This window comes from Thamnophis sirtalis, unplaced genomic scaffold, assembly GCF_051295495.1.
Source record: "Thamnophis sirtalis isolate CommonGarterSnake01/CBP01778 unplaced genomic scaffold, rThaSir2_p1.2 scaffold_11, whole genome shotgun sequence".
Taxonomy (NCBI): Eukaryota; Metazoa; Chordata; class Lepidosauria; order Squamata; family Natricidae; genus Thamnophis; species Thamnophis sirtalis.
Window position 1 is genome coordinate 31,195,674 of NW_028261391.1, and position 26,321 is coordinate 31,221,994.

General features: G+C 37.9%; 2 protein-coding genes across 4 annotated transcripts in view; one reads left to right on the forward strand and one right to left on the reverse strand.

Annotated features, from left to right (window-relative positions):
• Positions 1-1,732, forward strand: part of COL4A4 (collagen type IV alpha 4 chain) — a 73,974-nt gene extending 72,242 nt beyond the window's left edge. The window contains exon 47 of the mRNA XM_087726075.1: positions 1,423-1,732. Within this exon, the coding sequence (XP_087582201.1) occupies positions 1,423-1,686 (264 nt within the window). The 3' untranslated portion in view covers positions 1,687-1,732. The remainder of the gene's footprint in view (positions 1-1,422) is intronic.
• A 3,352-nt stretch (positions 1,733-5,084) lies between these two features.
• Positions 5,085-26,321, reverse strand: part of RHBDD1 (rhomboid domain containing 1) — a 28,517-nt gene continuing 7,280 nt past the window's right edge. For all 3 annotated transcript variants that reach the window (XM_014057587.2, XM_014057510.2, XM_087725475.1), the window contains 6 exons: positions 25,016-25,509; positions 21,154-21,286; positions 19,948-20,036; positions 16,849-16,902; positions 15,580-15,699; positions 5,085-6,218 (listed from right to left, as the gene is read on the reverse strand). In XM_014057587.2, coding sequence (XP_013913062.2) covers positions 6,097-6,218; positions 15,580-15,699; positions 16,849-16,902; positions 19,948-20,036; positions 21,154-21,286; positions 25,016-25,448 — 951 coding nt within the window. In that variant the 5' untranslated portion in view covers positions 25,449-25,509 and the 3' untranslated portion in view covers positions 5,085-6,096. The remainder of the gene's footprint in view (positions 6,219-15,579; positions 15,700-16,848; positions 16,903-19,947; positions 20,037-21,153; positions 21,287-25,015; positions 25,510-26,321) is intronic.

A 26,321-nucleotide genomic window follows, 5' to 3' on the forward strand; every position in this document is an offset into this window, starting at 1 on the left:
TTATCTTTTCAATGCCGTCATTACTTTAAAAAGTCACTAAAGTTGTTAAGTGAGAACTATCTATATTTTATAGGTTATAGGTTATAGGTTAAGTTTATTTATAGGCCACCCTTTTCCCTGAGGGGACTCAGGGCGGCTTACAACTTATATAGGAAGGGGAAACATACAAAGACATATAGGACAATACATAATTAAAAGAGTAAAGCAACATTCATTCAGCATTCGGGCGGGGATGGAATATAATCTTTAACCCCAGGCCTGATGGGATAGCCAGGTCTTGAGGGCTGTGCGGAAGGTCTGGAGGGTGGTGAGGGTACGAATCTCCACGGGGAGATCGTTCCAAAGGGACGATGTAAACATTCCAATACCACTTATTAGTAAGCTTTCCAGTCTACCGTAATCAGTTGTAGATCAATTATAATGACATCAATGTACTGAAATATCTAAGATACGTACAAAACATGTAGCAGCAGCAATGATGATTAGAAACCAATAGGTTTTCTGTATAAACAACTATTTGGGGATTTTCCACTCTGTCCACTCACAACAATACATTGTTTTATTGTGAGCTGCTTGATATTGTAAATAATGTTGAACCTCCTGCATTTAGTTAGAAGTGCATGCTAATCAGAAGTACTACTGCTACATTTCCACTGGCTCCAGTCAAATTAGGAGTCCATTCAGGATCAGTACTAAGAATAAATGGGAAAGATAAAAAAAATGCCCAATACATATTAAGCATCAGTGCTTTGACCCTGAATTAAACTTAACAGTAGCTTCAGAGTGCAATGTGATTAGAAATCCAGAAAAAGCAGTTATTCCCGAGTATGTATGATTGGATGACATAGGTCTGTGATGACGAACCTATGGCACGAATGCCACAAGTGGTACGCAGGGCCATTTGTAAGGGCATGCCCTGTCAGCTCGTGTGCATGCATGCGCTGGCCAGCTGATTTTCGCCCTTGATTTTTGGCTGTTTTTTGCCCTCCAGAGGTTTCCCTGAAGCCTCTGGAGAGCGAAAAACCGCCCAACATTCAAACCGGAAATTTGGGAACAAACTTCTGGTTGCGCATTAGGCGGTTTTTCGCCTTCCTCAGACTCCTAGAAAGCCTCTGCAGCCTGGAGAGGATGAAAAATGGACCTACCGGGGCCACCAAAAGTTGGAAAGCGGGCTGTTTCCAGCCTCCAGGGGGCGGGGGAGGCCATTTTCACCCTCCCCAAACTCTCAAGAAAGCCATGCGCATATGCGCAGGGCAGCAGGGGGGGGTTGTTGTCACATGGACATGCGCAGGGGATATGGGAGGCATTAAATTAAGGGGGTGGGTAGATGAGAGATGTCACGATAGCGTGTTTTTGGCACCCGAGGTGAAAAAGGTTTGCCATCACTGGCATAGGTGATATCTTTCTTTTTTCTTTTTTCAGCATACAGGATCTGGTGACCAAGGAGGTGGACAGTCTCTCACGTCACCTGGAAGCTGCCTGGAGGACTTCCGATCAGCACCCTTTATTGAATGCCAGGGTCGACAAGGAACATGTCACTTTTTTATTAATGAATACAGTTTCTGGCTAACTACAGTGAACAATGAGACACAGTTTTTATCATCCCCTGTCCCAGGAACTATCAAAGATCAACAAGAACAACGCCGAAATATTGGCAGATGTCAGGTTTGCATGAAATATGACTAGTGGATATTGAACACCTTTTGAACAGAAATAAAGCTATTTTTTCTCATCTTGGTGCTCTGTTTCAGTATTACATTTACAAACTGACTTAGGAATTATGAGTTGTAAAAGGACATATTTAAATGGCACCTAGGAAGAGCTGCATAAATCAACTGCAGTAGGTGAGAGATGAATATCAACTTTTTAGGGTTTTTTTTGCTTTTACTCATTCATAATTTTAATTAGGTTTGGGGATCCAAGTGATACCATCAATTGACTTATAACCATTTTCTTTCCTACTTTAGTTAGGTTTGTTTTTTCACAGACAGAAAGACTGAAAACCTTGTACTAGAAATTGCACTTCACCTAAAATATTTTTTTTCTACAGCAGTGAGAAAGCAGAGAAAAAAGTATGTATTTTGTCTTTTCAGTATCTGAGAGATTCATCTATCTATCTATCTATCTATCTATCTATCTATCTATCTATCTATCTATCTATCTATCTATCTATCTATCTATCTATCTATCATCTATCTATCTATATCTATCTATATATTTAAAGTCACAACCCCTGGTATGCCCAAATATGGGAGGAAGTTCACTGCTTCCATTCTCTGTCCATCAGCTCGTCACAAGAGACCATCCAGACAGAAACCCAATATTTTTTACTGTTGCCTTTGTTACATTTGTATTGTATTTGTGCTGATAAATAAATAAAGGGAGACTAGTATAGATCTATTTCAAGCTATTTAGCTCTCATCATTCGAATCCCAGTAAGGGTATGGCTAGCTGATGAGAGCTAAATAGCTTGAAATAGATCTATACTAGTCTCCCTTTATTTATTCATCAGCACAAATACAACATACATACGTACGTACGTACGTACATACATACATACATACATACATACATACATACATACATGGTCTATTTTGAATCTGCATATATACCAGTGATACAAGTCTACCTTGTTTAAGGACACATTTATCAAATTTTGTACTTTAAAGGAACACTGGAAATGTACTACTGCAATACAGGTAATTTTTTAGTCACCACCATTTGTTTAGCGACCATTCAAATTTACAATGGCATAAAAAAGTGACTTATGACTGGTTTTCACACTTATGACCATTGCAGAATCAATGGTCATATGATCAAAATATGGGCACTTGATAACTGGAATCTATTTATAGTCATCTGTTAATTTTTAAGCTTCCCAGCTGACTTCCAACAAGAGTCATTGGGAGGATTCAGATTTGTTTCACAACTACATGATTCATTTAACAGCTGCACTGATTCACTTAACAACTGTGGCAAAAAAAGATCATGAAATGGGTGCAACTTAGCAATGGAAATTTTGAGCTCAAAGATGGTTGCAAATCAAGGACTATATATAGTCAGTATTCATTATCTTAGAAATTATTAGTGTCTGGCTTGGACAAAACCAAACAATTTTTTCTGAGCAAAATGTGGCAATAAGTTTGTTCAGACATAATAATTTGTTATTCTCACGCTTCTGATTTCTTTCTTTTTTTAACAATGGAGGTATACGTTGCTTTGTGAGTAGCTTTAAAACAGAAGTTAAAAGCTTACATTTTGATGACAAAGTATCATATGATTAATTCAGGTGTAATTTTCAATAGTTGCTTTTGAATTAATTTCACAAAGTATTTTAGTTTTAAGTATCTTAAGTAAAACTAGCAGTCAATTTAAGGCTCTTCAAACTATTATACAGTAGATAGCAATAGCAATATCATCTCAGTATCAGGAGTACTGATAAAAGCTGGACCTTTCCTGAAAAGTAACATTTTCATTTTGGAGGCCATGAAATTACATGCCCAAAAATGTAAGCTCTCCTGGTCAAATTGTATGTTTCAATAGAACTGAACAGAAGCTCTTCACTTTACAACACAAAACATAATATTAATTCCTTCTGCAGACTTGGTCAACATACTATTCAAGGCATGTGTGGAAGTTAGGACATCTTTCCAGTTCATAATTTATGGCATCTATTCAGTGGAAACACCAGCTCCCAATGTTTCCAGTAACTAATTTAGAATCTTCCTGTTCCTTTTCTGGATTCCCCCCCCCCCCCTTCCTATATAACTCTTCTACCTCAGAGCTCCAACCAATAAGGGTTCAGGAAAAAGTAAGTGATATATTTCTTTTAAAAAACACAAATCCTATAGATTTCCAATTAATCTAGAAAGGAAAAGCAGGAACACTAAGTAAACAATTTGCTAAAATATGTAACATGGTGCCCAAAGCTATTGTGCAAGTGGGTGTATATATAAATAAATAAATACTGTGGCATCTCACATTTTTGTATATATGAAGAATGGTACAGAAGGCTAAATGTCACATAAAGACATAAAATGTACCCTGTCCTTTCATTCAGAAAGCAGAAACATTTAAATACTCAATTCTTTGCTTTTTAGCTACATTGAAAAATTTCCGACTTCTGATAGTATCTGTTTAAAATAAGTATACATGTAATACAGAATGGACTTACTCATATTAGTCTCAATTGATAATATATCCACTTTATTACATGCAATATCACCAATTAACAGTAAGCTATTCAACTCATAGAACTTTCATATAACATTTTGTCGGAGGGTAGGGAGGAATAAATTCCTGAACTTTATTTTGCAAAACAGTAGCAATACAAAGGCATGAAATAAACTTGTATCTCACAACAAATGTAAAAAAAAATCCTGCATATTATTTTCATGCAAAATGGAGTCACCCTGGATGTTTGTGCAGTTTTGACAATTTATTCTAGCCTTATACACCAATATCATGAGAAATGTACTGTTCCCATGGTAACTTCAACAATCAGTGCATATACTATCTCCTACTTTAAATACAAAGTATTTCATGGCTGTTTTTCAGTTTAATTTCAAACTGAAAATCTAGCAATACTCAATATACTTCCTATTGTATACTTAAAATTAAAATGCCTTCTTAATTAGGACTCAAGGGTTTTTTAATAATTGTATTGCTTTTAAAATAATGCAATTTGAGTTTTAACATTGATTTTGAAATAACTTTTTGTCTGATGTTAAAATCTAGAAACACAATGGACACTGGGAAGCATTGAGGAAATTCATTCACATCTCATTGCTTCTCTGTAAGGTGTTCCTCCATGAGCCCAAAGCTCACTGCCCAAAAGTATAGCCTCTGTGCATATCTTGAAGCATATTGTGGAAGAGCCATGATCAATTCTGGTGCCTGTTCTGAAGCTCAAAATCAGCATGAGATAATCTGCCTTAGACACTAAATAAGATGTAAATAACCAGGTTGCAACAACAGAGCTCAGTTGCAGCTCATTGATGGTTCATTAACAAAGTATGGAGAAAACAATACTATGAACATTGAAAATATTATAAAAGTTCAAAAAATATTCAAAAAACTTAAACTTATGATTTTTAATATACACTTTATTGGGGAAGGCACTGGGTGGTCTCAAGTAGAAAATATTACAATGGTTTAAGAAAAAATACTTCATATAAACTGAAATGTGAAGTGGGGAGTTTTTTAAAAAATTAAAAGAAGTTAAGTCACAAATCATAATGTCTGATGATAAATAATTACATGGAATATTTTATGGCTGTGGCAAAGCTCCCAATTTGCTTTCCCCCCTCCACAAAATATTAGTTGTAATATATAAGATAGACATCAAAATAATTTATATTTACAAATTCATCATAGCTAAAATGTAGTAAGCTATACTGTTGCTGTTTCTTATAAAATAAAATTAATAAGGCTTAATGGACTGCATCCAAATTAATTAATGTGAATTCCAAAATTTATTTCAAATGAAACTGAAGGAAGAATTCAAAGTTTTCAAACTTCAGTTTCTTTAGCATAATAGAAAAATACAAATACATCTCCTTGTATACAAAAATAATTAGCTACAATTATAGCTACATGATCATGTTACGCCATTGCTTCATCTATACTAAAAATTGTAGGATATTGTCATATTAAATGTGCAACTTGTAGAAAAACATTTATCTTCAATTTCAGTAATTTCTGGAGATCATAAAAGTGCTATAATCATAGGTCACACATTTCAATGACCTGACCAAATTATGTTTAATCCTAATTTTCATTCTGTAAACTTTTATTCAAGTTAGTAAAGTATATGTGCATGTGTGTTTGTGTGTGTATATGTATATATAAAGACACACACACACACGGTAGCTATAGAATTTTAAATGGTGTGGTGAATTTTTAAGATGTTTAGTTTGCATTTCAGTTTTAAATTTGGTAGTCTATGAGCCAAACACGTTCATCTTTTTCACTCACAAATAGCTTCAGATAGCCTCCATGAAATATATTTTGTGAAATTGAAATGGCTTAAATGAACAATATTCATCATGTTTTGACAGCTGGGAAGAGCCCTTTATATATATATATACTTTAAGACTACTGCCACCTCTCCAATCTATTAAGTCTTTGCCTTCTGAGTTCCTCAACTGATAGTTCTTCTGGTGAAAGCCAGAAGCCATATGGCCTCCTTTCGCTGGTGTAATGCCTTGTATTGCTGCCTGTAAGACCAAACAAAGAAACAAAAAACAAATGTCAAAAGACAAATTTAATATACATTCTTCTAACATTGAATCAAGCCCATATTTATTTCTATAGTTAATATATTAAACTGAGAAGTACTGGTACCTGGGTTTAATCACTTGAAATGAAATATGGACATCTATCTCCTTCAGAATTCTAAGCTAATATTCCTTTTACAATATGATCTACACTGATTTGAAACTTCCAAACTTTGGATATAATCCAAAATTATAGTGAAACTTCTACACCCAGTGCTTTTCTTCTGTATTCAGAATCCCAACTGGGAACTGTGTTCTCAGGAATAATATTTTTCTATTGTTTAAGGCATTTCCATAAGAAACAATGAAACTGATTTTTTTGGGTCATACAAGTTCGTTTTTGTTATTTTGAAAAAAGAAATCAACAGAAATTGCTAATTAAATTGCAATATAGCAATAACATTTAGACTTATATATCACTTCACAGTGCTTTACAGCTAAGCAGTTTACAGAATCAGTCTATTGCTCTCAACAATCTGGATCCTCATTTTTCCCACCTAGGAAAGATGGAAGGCTGAGTCAACCATGAGCCAGTGGGAATCAAACTGCCGAACTGCTGATAGCCAGCAGTCAGTAGAAGTAGCCTCCAGTACTGCATTCTAACCACTGCGCCACAACGGCTATATGTCATAGTTAGCATAATAATTATAAAAATGGTTCTAAATAGGAACAATCCATACAGTGGGATTAAATATTATGTTTTTACTTGGAATATGGTGGCTTTATAAAGGGCTATTTGAGTTTTTGGAAGGTATAGCAATAGCAATAGCAGTAGACTTATATACCGCTTCATAGGCCTTTCAGGCCTCTCTAAGCGGTTTACAGAGAGTCAGCATATTGCCCCCAACAATCTGGGTCCTCATTTTACCCACCTCGGAAGGATGGAAGGCTGAGTCAACCCTGAGCCGGTGAGATTTGAACCGCTGACCTGCTGATCTAGCAGTAGCCTGCAGTGCTGCATTTAACCACTGCACCACCTTGGCTCTTGGTACAACTAACCAATTAAAAGACCTAACAAGGAAGCTAAACTACTTCCTTTAATAGCAAATTCTGGGGATAAAACAGCAGTGAGAATTGCTATCATTAAACACTCCACTTTAAGAACTTCTAAATTCTAGGATTTGGAAGTCAAATGCATAATAAGACTAGGTTGAGAAAAACTTAATTATATATTTCTCTACCTTCCCTAATACTATTTGAAATGGAGTGCTATACAATAACTAACCTGCCTTCCTTTTAACAATTGCCATCTATAACAGAGTTAGATGAGTTATCTTATATCTTATGTTTCCTACATCTGCTATTTAAACTAAATGGTGTCTTTGAAACATTGTAAATGCTAACAACACCATAGCACTTTCTTAAAGGTGTATAATAATAACTTCTGGCTTTAATGCTCCCAGACTGGGCTTCAATGCAACCAGTCTCAAAAAAAGAACACAATATGCAAATGGATTCATTATTTCTGGTTGCAGAGGCCTTAAAATATAGGTCAAATCTTCTTCCTTTGGGTCTTTCTTCAAGAAATCAATGCTTCCTGGTTGTTTATATTATCTTTGTTTTCATTATATAAAAACCCCTTTCAAAACTGGTATTATTCAGGATCAATTAAACTGCCACCCTCAACAGTTTCATCCAGCACACTGATAAAAGAATGTACTTTGTAGCAGTGTAGTGGACTCTGATGATTGGGACAAAGAATTCTCTCTTAATGGCAATAATTCTGGCCATAATGTAGAAGAAAAAATGGAGAACATTAAGACTCCTATGCACTCTTCACCAGTAATTGTCTCAGAACCACTCTCATTTTTTTTCTCAAGAGAATGAAACTGTGCTTCTGGGTAAATAAATAAATAAAAAAACCTAGCATACATTTAGTATGTAGGAGACATTTTTATAATGTTTGAAACAAATTAATAGTTACTGTTCCAGTAAATTAGGAATTCTATCTCAGGTCCTGCTTCACCTCTTCCAGCAGATGTCTCCAGAGGTTCACGGGCAGCACATTAGAGAAAGTAGGCCAAACCCCAGTCAACAAAACATTCCGCATAGTAAGCAGAATTAGGGCTATTTTGAAACAGATGGGGTCTACGGAAGCTGTAACTCTATTATAGACTTGTTTATTGTCTGCCTTATTTGAAGCCCAGGGATTATTTGCAAGTATCTAGCATTTTCTATGTCACTCTGGATTTCATCTAATGCAGAATAGAGTGAAAAGGATGAATACACACATACGCAGACACACAGAGAGACACTTTTTATACTAATCCACCATTGAATTCACAATTTAAACATGCTATTATGTGGTTTATGCAGCAAAGGATTTTTCTGTAAAGATCAGCAATGTAACAAACATCCTAACTCTGATTCATAATAGGATTTAGTCAGCTTGAAAAAGCACAGAAACATACTTTTAACTTTGCAATCTGGAAATGAAATGTATTTACAAACGATTGAATTTAAATTAAGATTTTTAGAATAAAGTGATGGCTTAAAAAGATCTCCTGGGTATTCTCAAAAGTTGTATGGTATGGTATTTCTACAAAGATTTTCCAAATCTATGATTCTTTAGGCTACAATTCTTATCACCCATAGAATACAAGGTTGGGATGGGAAAAGTAGTCAAGAAATATCCGAAAGGCACTCAGAAGAGACTATTGTACAGCTTCATTTTATATCCATCCTTATTAAGAATGAGAATTTTAAAAAATGAAATATTTTTCAGCTCGAAATGTACAAAACTTTTTCCACTGTAAAGGACAGTAGCAAAATAGCAAATATATTAAAAATGTAGAATATATGCATTGCAAGTAAAAGAGCTAGCAGTTAATTGAGAAGCAAATAATCATAAGTTATAATCATTGAAGGAACAGAGGAAATGTGTATCTTCTCTCTTTCATAAAGTTTATCCTATGCAACAGCGTCTTCCCTGGAATTCAGAGGTCCCCAATTTGGGTTTTCTAGAAGGCCATTGTCTTGACTTTTTCCCCTGGACTTTAGGGCAAATTTGTGAACTTGTTATATAGTACCTTGGTATTTTACTTTGGAGTATTTTAATTTTTTGTTGTTGAAAATTGGTGCTAACTACCAAGGGTTATTTATTTAAGATGGGTGACCATATACATTTCTTAATAAATGAATACATTTAAAAATGATTCTCTAGCAATAAGAGCAGTTATCTTAAATCTTGTGTCTGTCAGGTATACTGGAACAATCATTTCCAAAATTTCTAGCCAGTGTAAGCAATATTGCATTGAAATATTAGGAACTTGGGAGACTACCTAGACCCCTTCCAGTCAGGCTTCAGGCCCGGTTACAGCACAGAAACCGCTTTGGTCGCATTGATGGATGATCTCTGGAGAGCCAGAGATGAAGGACGTTCCTCCATCCTGGTCCTCCTTGACCTCTCAGCGGCTTTCGATACCATCGACCATGGTATCCTTCTGCGACGACTGCGGGAGGTGGGAGTGGGAGGCACCGTGTTACGGTGGTTCTCCTCCTACCTCTCGGACAGGTCACAGTCGGTGTTAGTGGGGGGGCAGAGATCGTCCCCTAGGCCCCTAAATTATGGGGTGCCTCAGGGCTCGGTCTTATCCCCCCTACTATTCAACATCTACATGAAACCGCTGGGAGAGATCATCCGCAGGCACGGGATTAGATACCATCAATATGCGGACGATACTCAACTGTATCTGTCCGCCCCGTGCCAACTCAATGAAGCGGTAGACGTGATGAGCCGGGGCCTTGAGGCCGTTATGGACTGGATGAGGGTTAACAAGCTTGTGCTCAACCCAGAAAAGACCGAGTGGCTGTTGTGTTTTCCTCCCAAAGATTTGGCTACTATTCCACCACTCAGGCTGGGGGCTCAAATTTTATACCCCTCAGAGAGGGTTCGCAACTTGGGAGTCCTCCTGGATCCACAGCTGTCATTTGACCACCACTTAATGGCTGTGACCAGGGGGGCATTCGCCCAGGTTCGCCTGGTGCGCCAGTTGCGACCCTACCTGAATCGGGAGGCTCTCACAACAGTCACTCGGGCCCTTGTGACCTCTAGGCTGGAATACTGCAATGTGCTCTACATGGGGCTGCCCTTGAGGAGCATCCGGCGACTTCAGCTAGTGCAGAATGCAGCCGCGCGAGTGATTGCGGGTGCACCCCGATTCACCCGCATAACACCTATCCTCCGCGAGCTGCGCTGGCTACCTGTCGATCTCCGGATGCGCTTCAAGGTGCTATTAATCACCCATAAAGCCCTACATGGCGGTGGATCTGGATACTTGAGAGACCGCCTTCTGCCAATTACATCCCTGCGACCGATAAGATCTCATAGATTAGGCCTCCTCCGTATTCCATCGGCCAGCCAGTGTCGGCTGGCAACTACAAGGAGGAGGGCCTTCTCAGCAGTAGCCCCGACCCTTTGGAACGAGCTCCCCGTGGAGATTCGTACCCTCTCCACCGTCCAAGCCTTCCGCATAGCCTTGAAGAACTGGCTCGCCCGTCAGGCCTGGGGTTAGGATAGTTACCCCTCCCGAATGATGAATGTATGTTGCTTACTATTTTATTACATGTTTCTGTCTTAATGTCTGTATTCCCCCTTCCCAGTTTTGTGTGAGCCGCCCTGAGTCCCCTCAGGGAAAAGGGCGGCCTACAAATACTAATAAAATTCTAAAAAATTCTAAAATTCTGTTGGATTGTGGAAAAAAAGAGCAACTTTGTTCTTAAAGGAGAAACTGAGCTGACAAGAATTGAAGAAGCCAAACCACAGATGCAAAATAAAGCCAAGAAAATGTTTATATACAACAAAAGCATTTCTTTCTTTCTTTTTCCAATTAACTTTTTTTGCTTGGGCATATAATTCAAAATTATAATTTTAAATACTTATTTTTATAATTTTTGTTAATTCAGTTGGGCCTCAGCAGACTGTAGCAGCTGGAGGACTTCATCTAAATTTGAAAGTTAAGCAGAATTGAGCCTGGTTAGTATTTGGATGGTACTTTCAAGGAATACCAGAGCTGCAGTTCTAGATAGGGAAGTTGAAAAAATTAGCTTGCAGAAAGGCAGTGGCAAATCAAGTCTGTATTCCTGACAAAAGCTCTACAAAGTAAGCTTTGAAGTCAGTAGGTATCAAGTTCAACTTGCATCACTTGTAACACCAAGACATTATTTCATTTGCCCAAATTCAGAGAGCTCCTCTGCAAATAATAAAAAGAATACATGACTAATCACTCTTTTGGAATTTGCCATTTGGATGCAAGTCAGAAGAAGCAAAAGGCAAAAGAAATGAAAATATGCCTGTATGCAATGGCACTGGAGGAAACAGGGCACAGAATATAGATTCAAACTACTGTATAGTACTAGAGTATATACTCTTTATTGTATTTATACCACCCTATTTCCCCCCTCACAGGTTTCAGTATCCTCCTATTTTAAAAATAAAGTGAAAACCTACATTACTGATTTGAAGAAATACCTTCTCTTTGACTGGAAGGAATGCAAGGGTATGCAGGATAGACAAATGGGCAATGTGGGCACAGAGAGGTTGGAGGGTGGGTGCATGAGTCGGGGAATTTTACAACTTATGACCTTCCCTTCCCATTGACTTTCTGGTGAAGCTGGCAGGGAAGGTTGCAAATGACAATCATGTGATTGCAACTATATATTAAAGTAAATTTAAAGAGTCTTCATAAGGAACAGTAAGTTCCGAATGAGACATATGCCTAAATTATCAGCATTAATGTTTCTACAGATTTAAATTGCTTTTAGGAGCTATAAGTAAATTAACATATCTGGAAGATGCCTAATCAAGAAACATTTTTCTAACACAAAATTACATAACTTCTCATACACCATTATAATAACTTTAGTAGAGAATATTTTATTTATCGGTTCTTTGACATTAGTACTGATTTAAGCCTCAGTAGTTTTATTATATGGGGCAGGAAACAAAGCACATCCTATCAGGAAATGGTAATTAAATGTTTTTCTAATTAGAGCTTTTCTAAGTCATAGGCCCGTGATGGCAAACCTATGGCACACGGCCCACAGGCAACACACAGAGGCCTCTCTGCCGGCACCTGAGCCCCAGTTGAGCTCCACCAAGCATGCGCTGCCAGCTAGCTGATTTTCAGGTCTCTGCAAAACACTATACAAGCCTTCAATATACATCCAACAGGAACAGGAAGTGCCTCACAGGAGCAGATAAAGGTAAATACTAGAGAGGCAGGGAATGCATCAATGAACAATGGAGATGAATGTTAGATAGGAATAAAGCTGCATACAAGGCCGACAACTCCTGTAAAAGTGTAGGCATGCACCGGGAGAGGGGGAGCATGAGGGTGCTGGTCCCAGGAGGCTTCAGGGAGGCCTGCTAGGCCCAAAATGGGGTATGGGGGGCACATGCACATTGTATTATGGGTGTGGGAATGTGCTTTCGGCATGTGAGCACAAAAAGGTTAACTATCACTATCAGAGGCAGTTTTTTGCCTTGTCAAAGAATGCATGTGCTTTCATAGACTGTTCTATAAATTTTTCTAAAAAGTATTTTTGGCATTGGGTGGGCAAGAGCATGGATGTATCTCATCACATAATCTAATAGATGGTTATGACAACCATAATAGAAGATTTTCAGTGCCAATTCAAAGTAAAGTTCACATTTCCAGTGGTTAATTAAAGATTGTACAGCTCAACAAAGCAAGAAAACCTGCCAGACAAGTTTTGCTTTCAAGCGATAGTGACCCCAAACATTGTGCTGTGAATAACATTTATTCTAGCAATCAAAAGCAAACTTCCAAAAAGTATTATCTGCACTCATAATAAATATAAGGATGTATGAAAACTTTGTGTTACAAATTGGTTTGCCAAACATTTGGGAGGGAGGAACCAAAAGTATAGTAATATATTTACACTTGTAACTGAAAAATTAAATACTATTTAAAAAATTAATGTTTATGTTTCTTATTCTAGATGTAGTAATATTAAGAATTATTAAAAAGAATATCAAATGCTATTTTATGCTTTCTCACATTATAAACTTTTTCACTAGAGTTCCTGCACCGAAGGAACAACTCAGATGTTTTTGCCTTCTTATCCCTTTGATATTATGCGGTCAAAGTGATTACATAGTGTTTTGTTATCCATCTTTTGCAAGATGCATCATGAGGAAGAGATAAATATATTTTTGTTTTTAAACCTATTTTAATAATAGAGTATCAGTTAATTATAACAATTATGACTCTACATTTTTACCAAAACAAAGTCTGACAAAGTGAAGAATGAGATATGAAGTTTTATTCCTATCTGGTACAAAATTTCTAGAATTGTATGCTCTAAAATGCAAGTAAATATCTTGTTCTAGTTACACATACAAACTCTTAGGCTTGTGTCTCCACACAGTTAGGGTGTTCAGCATTCATCTGTTTCTAGTTATTTGTTTGTACTGACTAGAGATACCATAATTATGACATCTTTTTTCTTATTGACTACAATACATATTATTAATATCTCACATTTCTGACTTTGTGGCAATTTTCTTGCATGAAATAAACTAACACAGCTGTGGCTTTTTAAACAGTAGCCAATCATAAGTCACTGTATTTCCTGGGAACACAAACTAATGAGCATCCAGAGCTATTTAAAACCTTTACTGAACACAATGTAAGAGGCAGCACTTGGCACTTCCTGCATCCTGGCCAAAAACTGGAGGATATGCACAAGTTTTAAATACTTGCATTCTATTAGGAGAAAAACTGAGAGAGTACAATCAGCTATTGAAATGGGAAAGTCCCGAGTTATGCAGAAAAGAAATGTTTTGGGATATAAAAAAATAAGGGCTTGGGGGCAGCTGACCCTTGAATTTATTTAAGCAGCCACAAATGCTGTCCACATAACCTCTTGCCTTTACTATGCAAATTAAAACTTCCAGACACTTAAAATTGATGTGTTATTATTTCAGACAGTCTGAGAGTAGTCACATCAGACAACTGCAGTTATAATCAAAAATTATACAAACAGCAGAGTAGAGGAAAACAATATTCCACTTTTCCTTCCGAATTCAAAACCTCATCTATAGAAGCATAAAGAGTTTGCCGTTATTGCTAATGCCACATGGTCAATATGAGTAACAACAGCTCTGTGTAGACATCTGCAAAGCACATAAACTATTAGGTGTGAAATGGATGGGCAGCACAACAGCAGCAGCTTCTTGTCCAGATGTCAGGCAAACTACTATTGGAAAGTGATTTCTTGGTTATGTTTTCTAGGCCACCATCTCAAGGTTCTTCCTTCTCCTCATTGCTCATACCACTATTGTCATCTCCAACTCAACTCTGAACAGGGCAAAAATCTTTAGCCAGAGTCTGGCTCTAGGTGCCCATTTATCCATCTGTATGCTATATCTCACTGTTGTTTATTAAGCAGGAGGCATAGACATTAGCCAAATCCCCCTTTTAGATATAAAACAAATGAAGTATACATTATCCTAATGTAAGAAATCAGTTCAAGAACTAGTTTAGGCTGTCAAATTGTTCTGATGTCCAGGCAGCAGTGGATGGTTCTCTCTCTCTCTGTCTCTCTCTCTGTCTCTCTCTCTCTCCCTCCCTCCCTCTCTCCATCCCTCTCTCTCTCTCTCTCTCTCTCTCTGGATCTGTGGTTAAACTATCAACCATCTTCACTGTGATACTCACCCATTGGGGCCCCAAGCTAACTGGTAGGGAAAGGTCTTTAGGCTCTTACAGGAGAGTCAGGAGGATTGGAGCTGACTTCACCCTGAGGAGCAAGATGTTTCAAAGGGCAGGTTGCAATGGCAGAGAAGGCCCTTCTCTTGGATGCTGCTGTCTGGAATACCCAGGCCAATGGAGCCCGCAGCATGCCTCCTCTGCTGGAATGGGTGGACCAGGGCAATCCCATTGGGATGAATTGGTTCCTCATAGTCTGGGCACACACCATGAGTAATCACATACAGATGATTAACAACACCTTGAATTGCACCCAGAAGCAGACCAGCCACCAATGCAGCTCATGGAGCAATGGTATTACATGGGTCATTCTTGGAATCCCAAGAACTGCCCGTGCCACAATTCTTTGCTGCTATTTTCATAAGAGTGAATCAAGTTATCAGGGGGTTCTCTGGTATTATTTTGATGATCTTTTGAATAAGGAGCAATAAGAACTTCCATGGAAGGAATTGGACAATCTCAATTTTAAGAGAAAAAGAAAAGTTATTTTTAACTATACTTCTCACCCCAAAAAGAGAAATGCATTTATTTTATGACATGTCATTCACGTTAGAGCTATTCTGCCATACCTCTTTCTCTCAAGCTATTATTTACTGCTCTTTCCAATTGTTCTTCCTCAGTGAGTCCACCAGTATACGTATCATAGTTGTTTGCTCGATAGGATGGATTACCTGAGTATCTAAAATTCCCTGTACAAAATAAGATCACAGATATAATTGCTTAGCATAATCTTGTTTTAACAAAGCAAACTGTTGTGATGATTAGGTATCGTTAATTCCCGATTAACCATAGCAATAGTTACAAAATTGAAACAATTATATCATTGCATAATATCATTATTATATTATAAAATTACTATACTTACATTAATGTAAAGTAACAAATGCAATAGTAATCATTTTCCTCTGATGTCTCCTTCACTGAAATCTATCAAGTTGATATTTCATTGCATAACATGTCAATATTCTATTCAATTTTTGCCTCTTTTGACTCATAAATATTATGAGCACAGAACTATGTATTAGTAATGGGCAACATAAGCTCCATGTAAAATATGTGCTTTGTAATAAATAATAGTGTCTTATGCTACAAAGATTCACTTGTATATTGTACAAAAGGCTGCTATGGTTGATATAACTAGATTATAATCCTCTCACTTTCCAGACAGCACAAATGAAAGATAATTGATTGGGAACCATCTTGTCTTGGATTAGAAAGCCATCACCCCCCTCCTCCCCACCCCACAAAAAACCAACAACAACACCTATATATGTTTATCCCTCAAAAGTACAAAATCCTCTACTGGCCTGACTGAGAATATAAAAACAGCTTTTCTGAAAACATACTCTCTGAATTGAGATTCTCTTTAAATTGTGAATCTAATGTTATATAATATAAAATGCATTTGTGGAGCTCAATAAATAAACCTGGATTGCTGTCTGTTAACCTATTGAAAGGTTAAATCCTGCTCTTTCCTATCCCCAGTCCTATTTTTTACCAACAGTTTTTTTTTTAATTTTCTTTTAAAATCTGTGTGGATGCTGAGCTTGATTAAATTAAGAGTTGTATAAAACATCCTTTAAGTTTTCTGATAATGTCAATATAAATAAGGATTCAATCTTATGGAACACATTTCCTGCAATACTGAAATGTTAAACAATAATATGAACAGACTTGTAAACACATTAAAACTGTAATAGAGAAGAAATAAGATGTGAATTATTTTTTACTAACTGATAGTAATAATCTACACCAATTGACACAAAGTAAATCCTACAGATTACAACAAAATTTTCTCTGAGATAAAAACTGGTAAGATTAAAATCCAAATTACTTGCCTGTTCTGTAATTGTTCCTTTGTTCTGAAAAGCCAGTTGGAAATACATAGCCACCTAGAAATAAATTATAACGAGTATTTGTAAGCATGTAAAATATTATACTGTTAACAAGTTCTATGTCAAATTATATTTGTTTTGATTCCTACCTGACATATTTACCAAATTTGTTGCTTTAATTTTAAATACAATTAAATTTTAAATGAAGATATTTTCCTGTAACAGCATATGTGAATGGATATACAGCAATAGATAACTGTTGGAATATGTATTTATTTTATTTAGTATCTGGCTTTTTAATTTGATTGTACTGATTCCAGAATTAAAACAACACAATAAAGGGTTAACACTGGCATAACCTTTGGAACAAACTGTACAAAATGTCTCATGGCTATTGAGAGTGATGTTAATTCAAGTTTTCTCAGAGAGACAACTAGTGTACAAGTTATTTGTATTTAAAATATGTAATTTCCTTCTGTACTATTCAAAAGAACACCATAAGCAAGAATGCATTCTTCAAAGGAGCTCACTGTGTAGATTACAGGTAGTCAATTGTGATCAATTGTTTAACAACTGTTCAAAGTTACAACAGACCACAAAAAAGCTATTTAAGATCTATATTCAAAGCTAAAACTGGTACAAGCCACATGACTATTTGCTACTTTTTGCCATTTTCCAAACGAAAAAAAAGCAAAAAATACCAATTGTACAATATATGCTGAAGTTACTTATGTGATTTGCTTAATGACCAGGATTACCGTATTTTCACGACTATAAGCCGCACTGAAAATCCTAAAATTTGATAAAAAACCGGCAGTGCGGCTTATAACCCGGTGCGCTTTATGTATGGAAAAAGATCGAAAATCTCTCCCTCCCGATTTGATGCTCAAACTTGAAGCACGAGGACGGCTGGGCTGAGCGCCCGTTTCCGAGCCCCCCCCCCGCTTGGTAGGAAGTCCAGATTGAAAGCCAAGCCTGCAGCTGGCTGGCTGGCTGGCTGGCCGGACTACCAGCCCCAGCAGCAGCCCCCGGCCAGTTGGGGTAGAGGAATACAAGCCCCATTAGCCCCAGCCCAGGCTTTCCCTCCACCCCTGCATTGACGCATCGTTCAACCGACCCATTTTCCCCCCGGGTTTTATTTGCCAGCGGAGCCCACCCACCAGACAGACCCTCACCCCGTTTTCTCCCCCCACCCCACCCAATCCGGGTTAGAGGTGTCATGCGAACGCGTCTCTCAGGACGCCCCCCCTCCAATTCTGGTTCAAAGCATCGCGCGGATGCGGGAAGCCTCCTGCTTTCTCTATTCTTCCTCTTTCTCCCTCCCTCTTTCTCTTTCTCTCTTTTCCTCTCTGCCGTCTTTCCTGGACCGGGTCTGCTGGCGGTGGGGGGGAGGGCTGGGAGGGGCTGATGGATCCGGTACCTGCCTGAAAAGAGATAGAAGGGGGGGGACGCAAGCTTGGAAGCCACCAGACCTTAGTTGATTAGGAGCGGCAGGATTCCCCCCCCCTGCCGCGCCCCCCCGCCTCTGTATTGCAGAAGGGACGAACGGTGCCCCCCCCCTTATTATTTTTTTACCAAGCTCTCAGGGTGGAGCGGCGAACGAGGCATCCCGTAAGAGCATCTTCGGAGCCAGAAATCCGGTTGCTGTGCCAGCCGACATTGGCCGTGGTCTCTCTCTCTCTCCCCCCCCTCAAGCTTCTACGCCCCGCCGCTTGATCGTTCTTGCTTTGTAAGCAAAACGGTGTGGGGGGGGAGCAGAACGAAAGGAGAGCCGGAGAGAGAGGATGGGGGGGAGAGAAAGAAAGAGAGAGAGAGAAGAGAAGAGATCAGCTCCTTTATAAAGACTGGATTGCCTTCCGCGCGGACGATGCTGTGCTCCAGGGGGCTGTTGCTCACTTTCTGCCAGCTCTCCCGGATCAGCTTCTGATACGTCCGTCACGCTCCATTTTTCTCCCAGAGCTAAGTGCCAAAGGGGAGCAGAAGCGCCGTTTCGGGAGAAAGCTCCGCTCCCCGCTCAAAGGCTTGGGCTGCCCCCGGAGGAACAGGTGGCCCGGATCCGGATCCCCGAGCAAATAATAAATAAATCCACACGCGGGGCTCGACGGAGCTTTGAAAGCCGCTTTCTCACCCGGAGCTTCCCTTCACATCTCTGCAACGGCTTGGCTCCTTTCTTTTTTTTTTTTTAGGGTGCCCCTCCGTTGGTGCGGCTTATAACCCGGTGCGCTTTATGTATGAAAAAAGTTTGAAAAATTAACGTTAACTGATACTGCGGCTTATAACCCGGTGCGGCTTATGGTCGTGAAAATACGGTACTCACTTTATGACCACTTAAATACAATCATAAAATTGAAACTGGTTACATCGTGCCTTGACTTATGATCAGGGTTCTTCGCTCCATTGTGGTTGTTAAGTCGAGGACTACCTCTATGAAAACCTATCTACAGCAGTCACTCCTACTATCATGGGCACAGTCAGTAGCACACCTTCATCAACAAAAGACTCAAGAACAACCTAAAGTCTTTCTCTTTTTTTGTCCTATATGCAAAGTAGAAAACTTATATTGTACATTATTTGATCATCAAATTTATTTATTCATTTGCCTGTATTTACACCAATTTGTCTGTCAACCACTCATAGTAGGTAGCTTTTAACATTAAGCATTAAACATTAAAATAAAATCCAATAGTAGCAAATATCTGTAGCTCGGTTGTAGGATGAGGGTGAGTTCTCCGAGCTTGTGGGTTGGTTTCCAAACATTTTGTTATCAGGCTAGGTAACATCTTCAGTGGAGCTTAAGTTCTTGTGATGGATCAGCTGTGAGACAGCAGTGATGGGTCTTGTGATCAGGAGATTACATCAGGTAATCACAAGACTCATAGCTGACTCATCACAAGACCCTCATTAGACATAACCACATCTGAAGTCCTTATAAACAGAACACCGACACTGATGTCCCCTAAACTCTGCTGAAAATGTTACCTAGCCTGGTAAGAAAAAGTTTGGAAACCAATGGCATAATTCTAAGGTTCTCAAGTACAATTTACAATCACTTTAAAGTTATATTAAACAGAAATGCTTGGAAAGTTTTAGGGTCATTTTTACCTGCACATGCTGTCATGAAAATCTTTAGGGGTCCCATAGTGTACATTAGGCCAACAAGAATACCTGCCAGATGTCCTGCAAAAGAACTCCTAAAATGAAAGCAATTTTCTGTGAGATGTATTGTTACTGATCAGAAACTTTCTGTAGCCTCGTTAACCTTCACTCAATTGGATATGTTTACAATTTTAAGAGTTTAGTATAAAGGAGACATATGCATTTCACTACCTCAAAATTTTTTGGAAATAACAATGATCTAATAATGTCCTATTATGATGCAAAATAATTCATTTTGCATTAAATTACATTCATATCCAAATTCTTTATTTAGATCATAAAGAGCTAAAAGGGTAAAATTATCTTTCTATCTATACTTTCAGAATTCTCAAGTATCAAAGGTATTTATAAAAAATTACAATCTAAAGCAAAAAGTAGACCTGAAGAAACAAATGTTAACTGTAGATAAGATTGATTCGAATCCATTTGAAGTTATTTTTTCGTTTGAAAGGTATGCCAATAAGAAAAAAAAACCTTTTCAGATTACAACATGACTACTCTTAAAGCTAACTTAACTGACAAATTACTATAACAAGATAAGTTATTTCAGGGGAATGATTATATGGAATCCCCACCTAAAATGAAGGGAGCTATCCTGATACATGACGTATTCCTAGTGCTTAAATCATATTGTTTCCATATTCCTAATAATTGTAAGAGAGAAATGAGGATTTGTTTGAAAAACACCACTTCCATATACTTCTGTGTAGGAAGGAGCAGTTGCTTCTGTTTTAATAAAACTTTCAATATACAGATATTGTTCTATGTATCTCACTAAACTGTAATGTTTGATTATGAATAGGTTGTATGAAATGAGGCAGTGATCTATAAACCATGGTAAATTGGTAATGCAAGATGCTTATTGTTTAATTATAATTAAGCAAATCTTGGCTTATGTATCACATTAGCCAAACCTATCTATTATCATGCACAAATTCTCTGCACATATGCCAAGCCTGAAAAATATATAACTTTGGCAAAATCCTTCTTATATCCCCTATTTTCTTCTATAATAACAATGTTTTTTCTCTTAAAAAGCACAATCCAGATTGGATGAGGACTTATTGATATGTAACTATTATTCATTACAGTAATGTCTATATACTTATATACAAAGTAATTTAAGTTCTAAATGACTGACAGCAGACTTACCGTGGGTTTAATATATGGATTGCTAGAAGTTCCAACCAACAAGAGTATTTATTAGATACATTCAGGCCCATAATATTGGTTGATCCCCCTGGATGGTAATAGTTATTAAGAACTTTCAAAGCAAATAGCACTCCTATAAAAAATAAAGAAAAATGAACAAAGCACGAAGAATTCTCAAGTAATATAAAAGTTAAAAGATTAGAGGATCTGTTGCTCTTGGTATGCCTTGCATTCCATTTATTCAAAGACCATGTAAATCACTTCTATTATGGTATTTCAATATTTAACAGTGGCAAAAATATTATAGTACTTTTTCCCAAAACTAAAAACAAAATTTCCCAAAGAGTTATGTTACCAGTGACTTTAGGAAACAAAAGTGTTCTCATTAGTATAAACAGAGTGCAATATTGTGCTAATATACCTGGAACTAAGATCAGATGTTCAGACAAATGGCTGAAGAAACCTTATAAAATTTCTCATTTTATTGAAAAGTAATCCTATTTTAAAACTTTGGTTGAGAAAGGCAGATTATTCTCATGACAACCAAGGATATAGAATTGTTGGAACATCAAAAGCAGACTCAGCATTGGGGCAGAAAAGGGAACTTCAGGGCTGCAAGCCTAATCTAGTCTGTCTCACCAGCCTAGCCTAGTGAAAACACATAAATAACAAGGCAAATTTTCTACAAGCAAACAATGCTGCAAAGACAGGATTCCGATACCTCTCCAATAACACCGTAAGAATAGTGATAAACAGGATCAAACCCATGAATCCAGTTTTATTCCTACATCATAGTATGAGCATAGATGTTCATTTCCTTTCAATTGTGATGATACTGTACATTACCAGGTTTCTGAGTAACTTGATAAAATAACAATGAACAGCAAAAGATTTCTAAGTGTCATCAATTCTCGGCATATTAAAGAGTTACTCTTGACAATTAAATTCCTGATTAAAATTAGGAATGTTTTTTTAAAGTTCTTTTTGGATTTTCTAAAGTTCTAAAATAAGTTTAATATATCTGACAACTCTTAGCTGCAAGCAAACTCCCTTTTAAAAGACATAAATGGTCCTGATATCCTAGTCTAAACAAAAATCTGAAGTCTAATATGACAAAAAAGGATCATTTCTCTCAAGATTCAATATACAACTATTTTCCATTACAAATGCCAACAATTCCAAAGAAACCCACCCTACATAACATATCCCATTCAATAAACATTCCATATCTCAACTATAAAACAGAAACAGATCCACATTAAGCCATAAAGTAATCACAGTATTCTAATACAAACAAAAGACTAAAATTTAACATATTTTATCTTTTAAACAAGTTTACGAAACTTCATTACTTTAAGTAACAGACAGCTGGATAGAGTTTAAATGCTATCAAATTGGAATACACAAAGTAATTTGTATGGGGAAAGGGTTAAACACCATATTAAATGTATGCAAATCCAATATGCCACTTTTTCATTCCAGATTATCAGAATCCAAAAAGATTCTTGCTGTAAATCTGGTAAAATAAACTGACTTTGTATTCCCTTCCTAAATACAGAACAATCTTTCTCTGTAATCCATTGTTGGTTGTGGATCCTTGTTACAAATTTCTTCAATACTTTACAATACAGCCTATTTTATAAGTCTAGAAAAAAAAAGTTCCAACTGCTCTATGGGATTATTTTTATTTCCTTCTTATTTGTTAAAGCCTCATCCATATATTTTTTTTGTATCATGACAAATTCTATTCAAAATCTCAATATTGTTCACAGAAAAATTTTGTTGTATATCTTTTTTTGCAACATCTTTTCCTGGGAAACAGACTGTTCTCAAGACACAACAAAGCTGACATAATCAAATCCTAGTGTAGTGATGGCGAACCTTTTCGGCATCGAGTGCCCAAACTGGAATGTGTGTGCATGTGCTTGTTTTCTGGCTGTTTTTCGGGCCATTTTCAGGCCTTTTTTGGGCTGCTTTCAGTCCATTTTTTGGCGCTCTGGGGCCAATGAAGACCAGCAGGCCAGCACCGGAAACCAGAAGAGCAGCTGGTAATGGTGCGTGTGCCCAGAGAGAGGGCTCTGCGTGCCACCTCTGGCATGAGTGCCCAATGTTCGCCGTCACGGTCCTAGTTCAATTCCTCAAAGATATCTCTGAATGCCATTGTAAATTGCTTGTCTTGTTATGTCTTCATATATGAAAAAGGGTTTCTTTCCCACAGGGATGTATTTATTCTTTAAATTTAATTTTAAATTATTCTTCAAAATCCAATATTCCATAATTTTCTAAGCCCTTAATCTGTTTAAAGCTTTCTGTAGCTAAAATCTTTTCTTGCTTTTTGCCATTTATTGCATATTTTTAAAGATTTGAAAAATCTTTGTTTTCTTCTATTAAGGCTTTAAGACACTCCACATTGTTTATAATTGGGTCACTTTGAAGGAGTTAACGGCAATTTCCAAAAATAATTAGCAAGGGAAATGTCCTTTTAAAAGGCTTCCTTTGTGACTGGAGCAATTATAGTAAATTCCCCTGTCCTGATTCTTCCTCCCTCCAGGGTCCTCTCTTTATTCAGAAAGGGTTGAAGTAGCTGATCTACTCGCCAGCTTCCTATTCGCAGCTGTATCTATTTTAGATCGACTTTTCACAGAACCATTTTCAATTGGCCATATTTCCTGGAAGTCCAGATGTTTGTCTTTTAGTTTTCTTTGTAAGAGATTACTAGAAAAATTTAGCAGTGACCAAGTTGTGTTCATTGTATCACTAGTCGATAGCCCGGTGTTGCCCAGGTATTTATTTATAGGGGGAAAATGTCCAGACCAAACGTAATTTCTAATGTAGGATTTTCTCCCTTACCAGAGGGAGCTATCAAGACTGGATTACTGTAACGCGCTCTACATGAGGTTGCCCTTGATAAGTGTTCGAAGACTTCAGCTAGTCCAGAATGCAGCCGCGCGAGCGATTGTGGGTACATCCAGGTACACCCACATTACACCTATCCTCCGCGAGCTGCACTGGCTACCCATTGGTCTCCGGACACGCTTCAAGGTGCTAGTCGTTAGTTATAAAGCCCTGCATGACATCGGACCTGGGTACCTGAGAGACCGCCTCCTGCCAATTACCTCCCAAAGACCAATTCGATCTCACAGGCTTGGCCTTTTCTGGGTTCCATTGGCCAGCCAATGTCGGCTGGCAACCCCCCGGGGGACAGCCTTCTCTGTTGCTGCGCCAGCCCTCTGGAATGAGCTCCCCGTGGAGATCCGGACCCTTACTACCCTCCCGGCCTTCCGTAAAACTACCAAGTCCTGGCTGTTCCGATAGGTTGGGGGCTGTTGAAATATTCAGCCCCGCCTCAATTGTGAATGTTGTGCATTTTTAAATTCTTTGTATTATCTTATTTATTTCCCTTTCCCTGTTTATTGTGAGCCACCCGGAGTCCTTCGGGAGTGGGCGGCATACAAAACTAATAAACAACAACAAACAAACCCCCTTGCGGGGTACTGTGAAGCTGTTATCATGGCAACTCTACTATGCTGTACAGTAGAAGCCATTTTATAGCAGTACAGTAGAAGCCATTGAAAGGTACAACATGCTGCATCTTAATGGAACACCCCCTCAAGCAGTATTAAGGGTGTCTTACCACCACAGTATTTTTCTCTAGAGTAAGTCTTCTGTGTAGGAAGCTTGGTTGAAATTGCTCAAGGGTTCCAGAGTTACCCTGGAACACACACAGAGAGCCATTTTTATATAGATTCAAGAACATGCTAATTTCACATTCCCATAATACATATTATCTATTTCCTAACAGCTAGCATTTGCAATAAATAATAGTCATAAAAAAGTGGACGCATAATAAAGAACACCTTACCAGAAAAACCAACAGCACAGTGATGTTCATATAAAGGATCACCAAGAAGTTCGGCCAGTATAGCTTCCAGAAATAGGTATACAGCTCCCACAAGTAGTGAAAACAGTGCAATTATATATCCAAACCACTTAGTTCCAAGTCTGTTCTCCAATTTAATTCCTTTCCAAAGCAAGGAGGCCATATTAAAATATAGATGCCAGTCATCTGCATGGTGAAATGCTGAAAGATACAAACGATGCCAGTCCTTTTTGTAAAGACACTGATTGACACTAATACATGCTTCGTCCAGAGGTTTCAGGGGTCGTAGAAAAAAGAAAATGTTCACTGCCAAGGTTGCAAGCGTGACAGGTGGAATGTTGTGAAACCCAACTTGATAAAGCTGAGAAAGGAGCAAAAGCACTCCAGTATTTAATGCTTTGGGCCTTCGCTGCATAGTTTCTTCTTTGAACGGAGTTTACACTAAAACTTGAGTACAGCAGAAATCCAGACAGATTCTGAAAAATAAAGATAACAAATAAATCTTTTACATAAGGAAAAATGGAACATGCAGGTAATCCCCCAGGGGCAACCATTCGTTTAGCGAATTTTCACAAGAATGAATTTATCCAGAAAATTTACCTAAGTTAGAAATTCAAAACTGCAGCCAAAGAGAGGCCTCGGTAGTCATGTGGATTCTGTCACTGCTAGCAGCCATTTTTAACGCTGTCACTTCCCTTTGGCCGTTCGGGGTTACGACATGCCATTTTCTAAAGCTGGCACGCGTTCCTCCCCACCCCCCCAATATCACATGGCCAAACAAGATCCGGTGATTTTGCAGCCAGTGCCAAGTTTATTTTTGTTTTTTTGATGCTGCTTGGAGAGGTTTGAGATTAGCAAGGGCAAGTGATTTTTTTTTAAAGATACAAATTTGAGAGTTGACTTGAGAGTTCTATAAATTTTACTCCCTCCCCCTTCAGGGCAGCTGATTAGAGATGCTTGGGCCAGCTACCAGCAAGTGATTTTATTTTTTTAAAGCAACTGCAAGCAGAAAGCTCTGGGAGCCTGCTTGGAAGTAATTTAGTTCCTGAGCTGAAGGTTGTACTAAAAACAGTTAATCGTTGGCCAGCAGTAGTGGGGAATATCTTTCCGCCAGTTAATGATGGCAGCAATCAATTAATGAATCTGAGGAAATAGTAAGTCAGATCCTTGTTCATTTAATGATCCATCTGATTCAATTAATGAATTTGATTTCAAAAATTCGCAAACTTGAGTCTGATTTATTTGATGAATTTTTTTGACTTACAACCCTAATGGGCAGATTCCATTA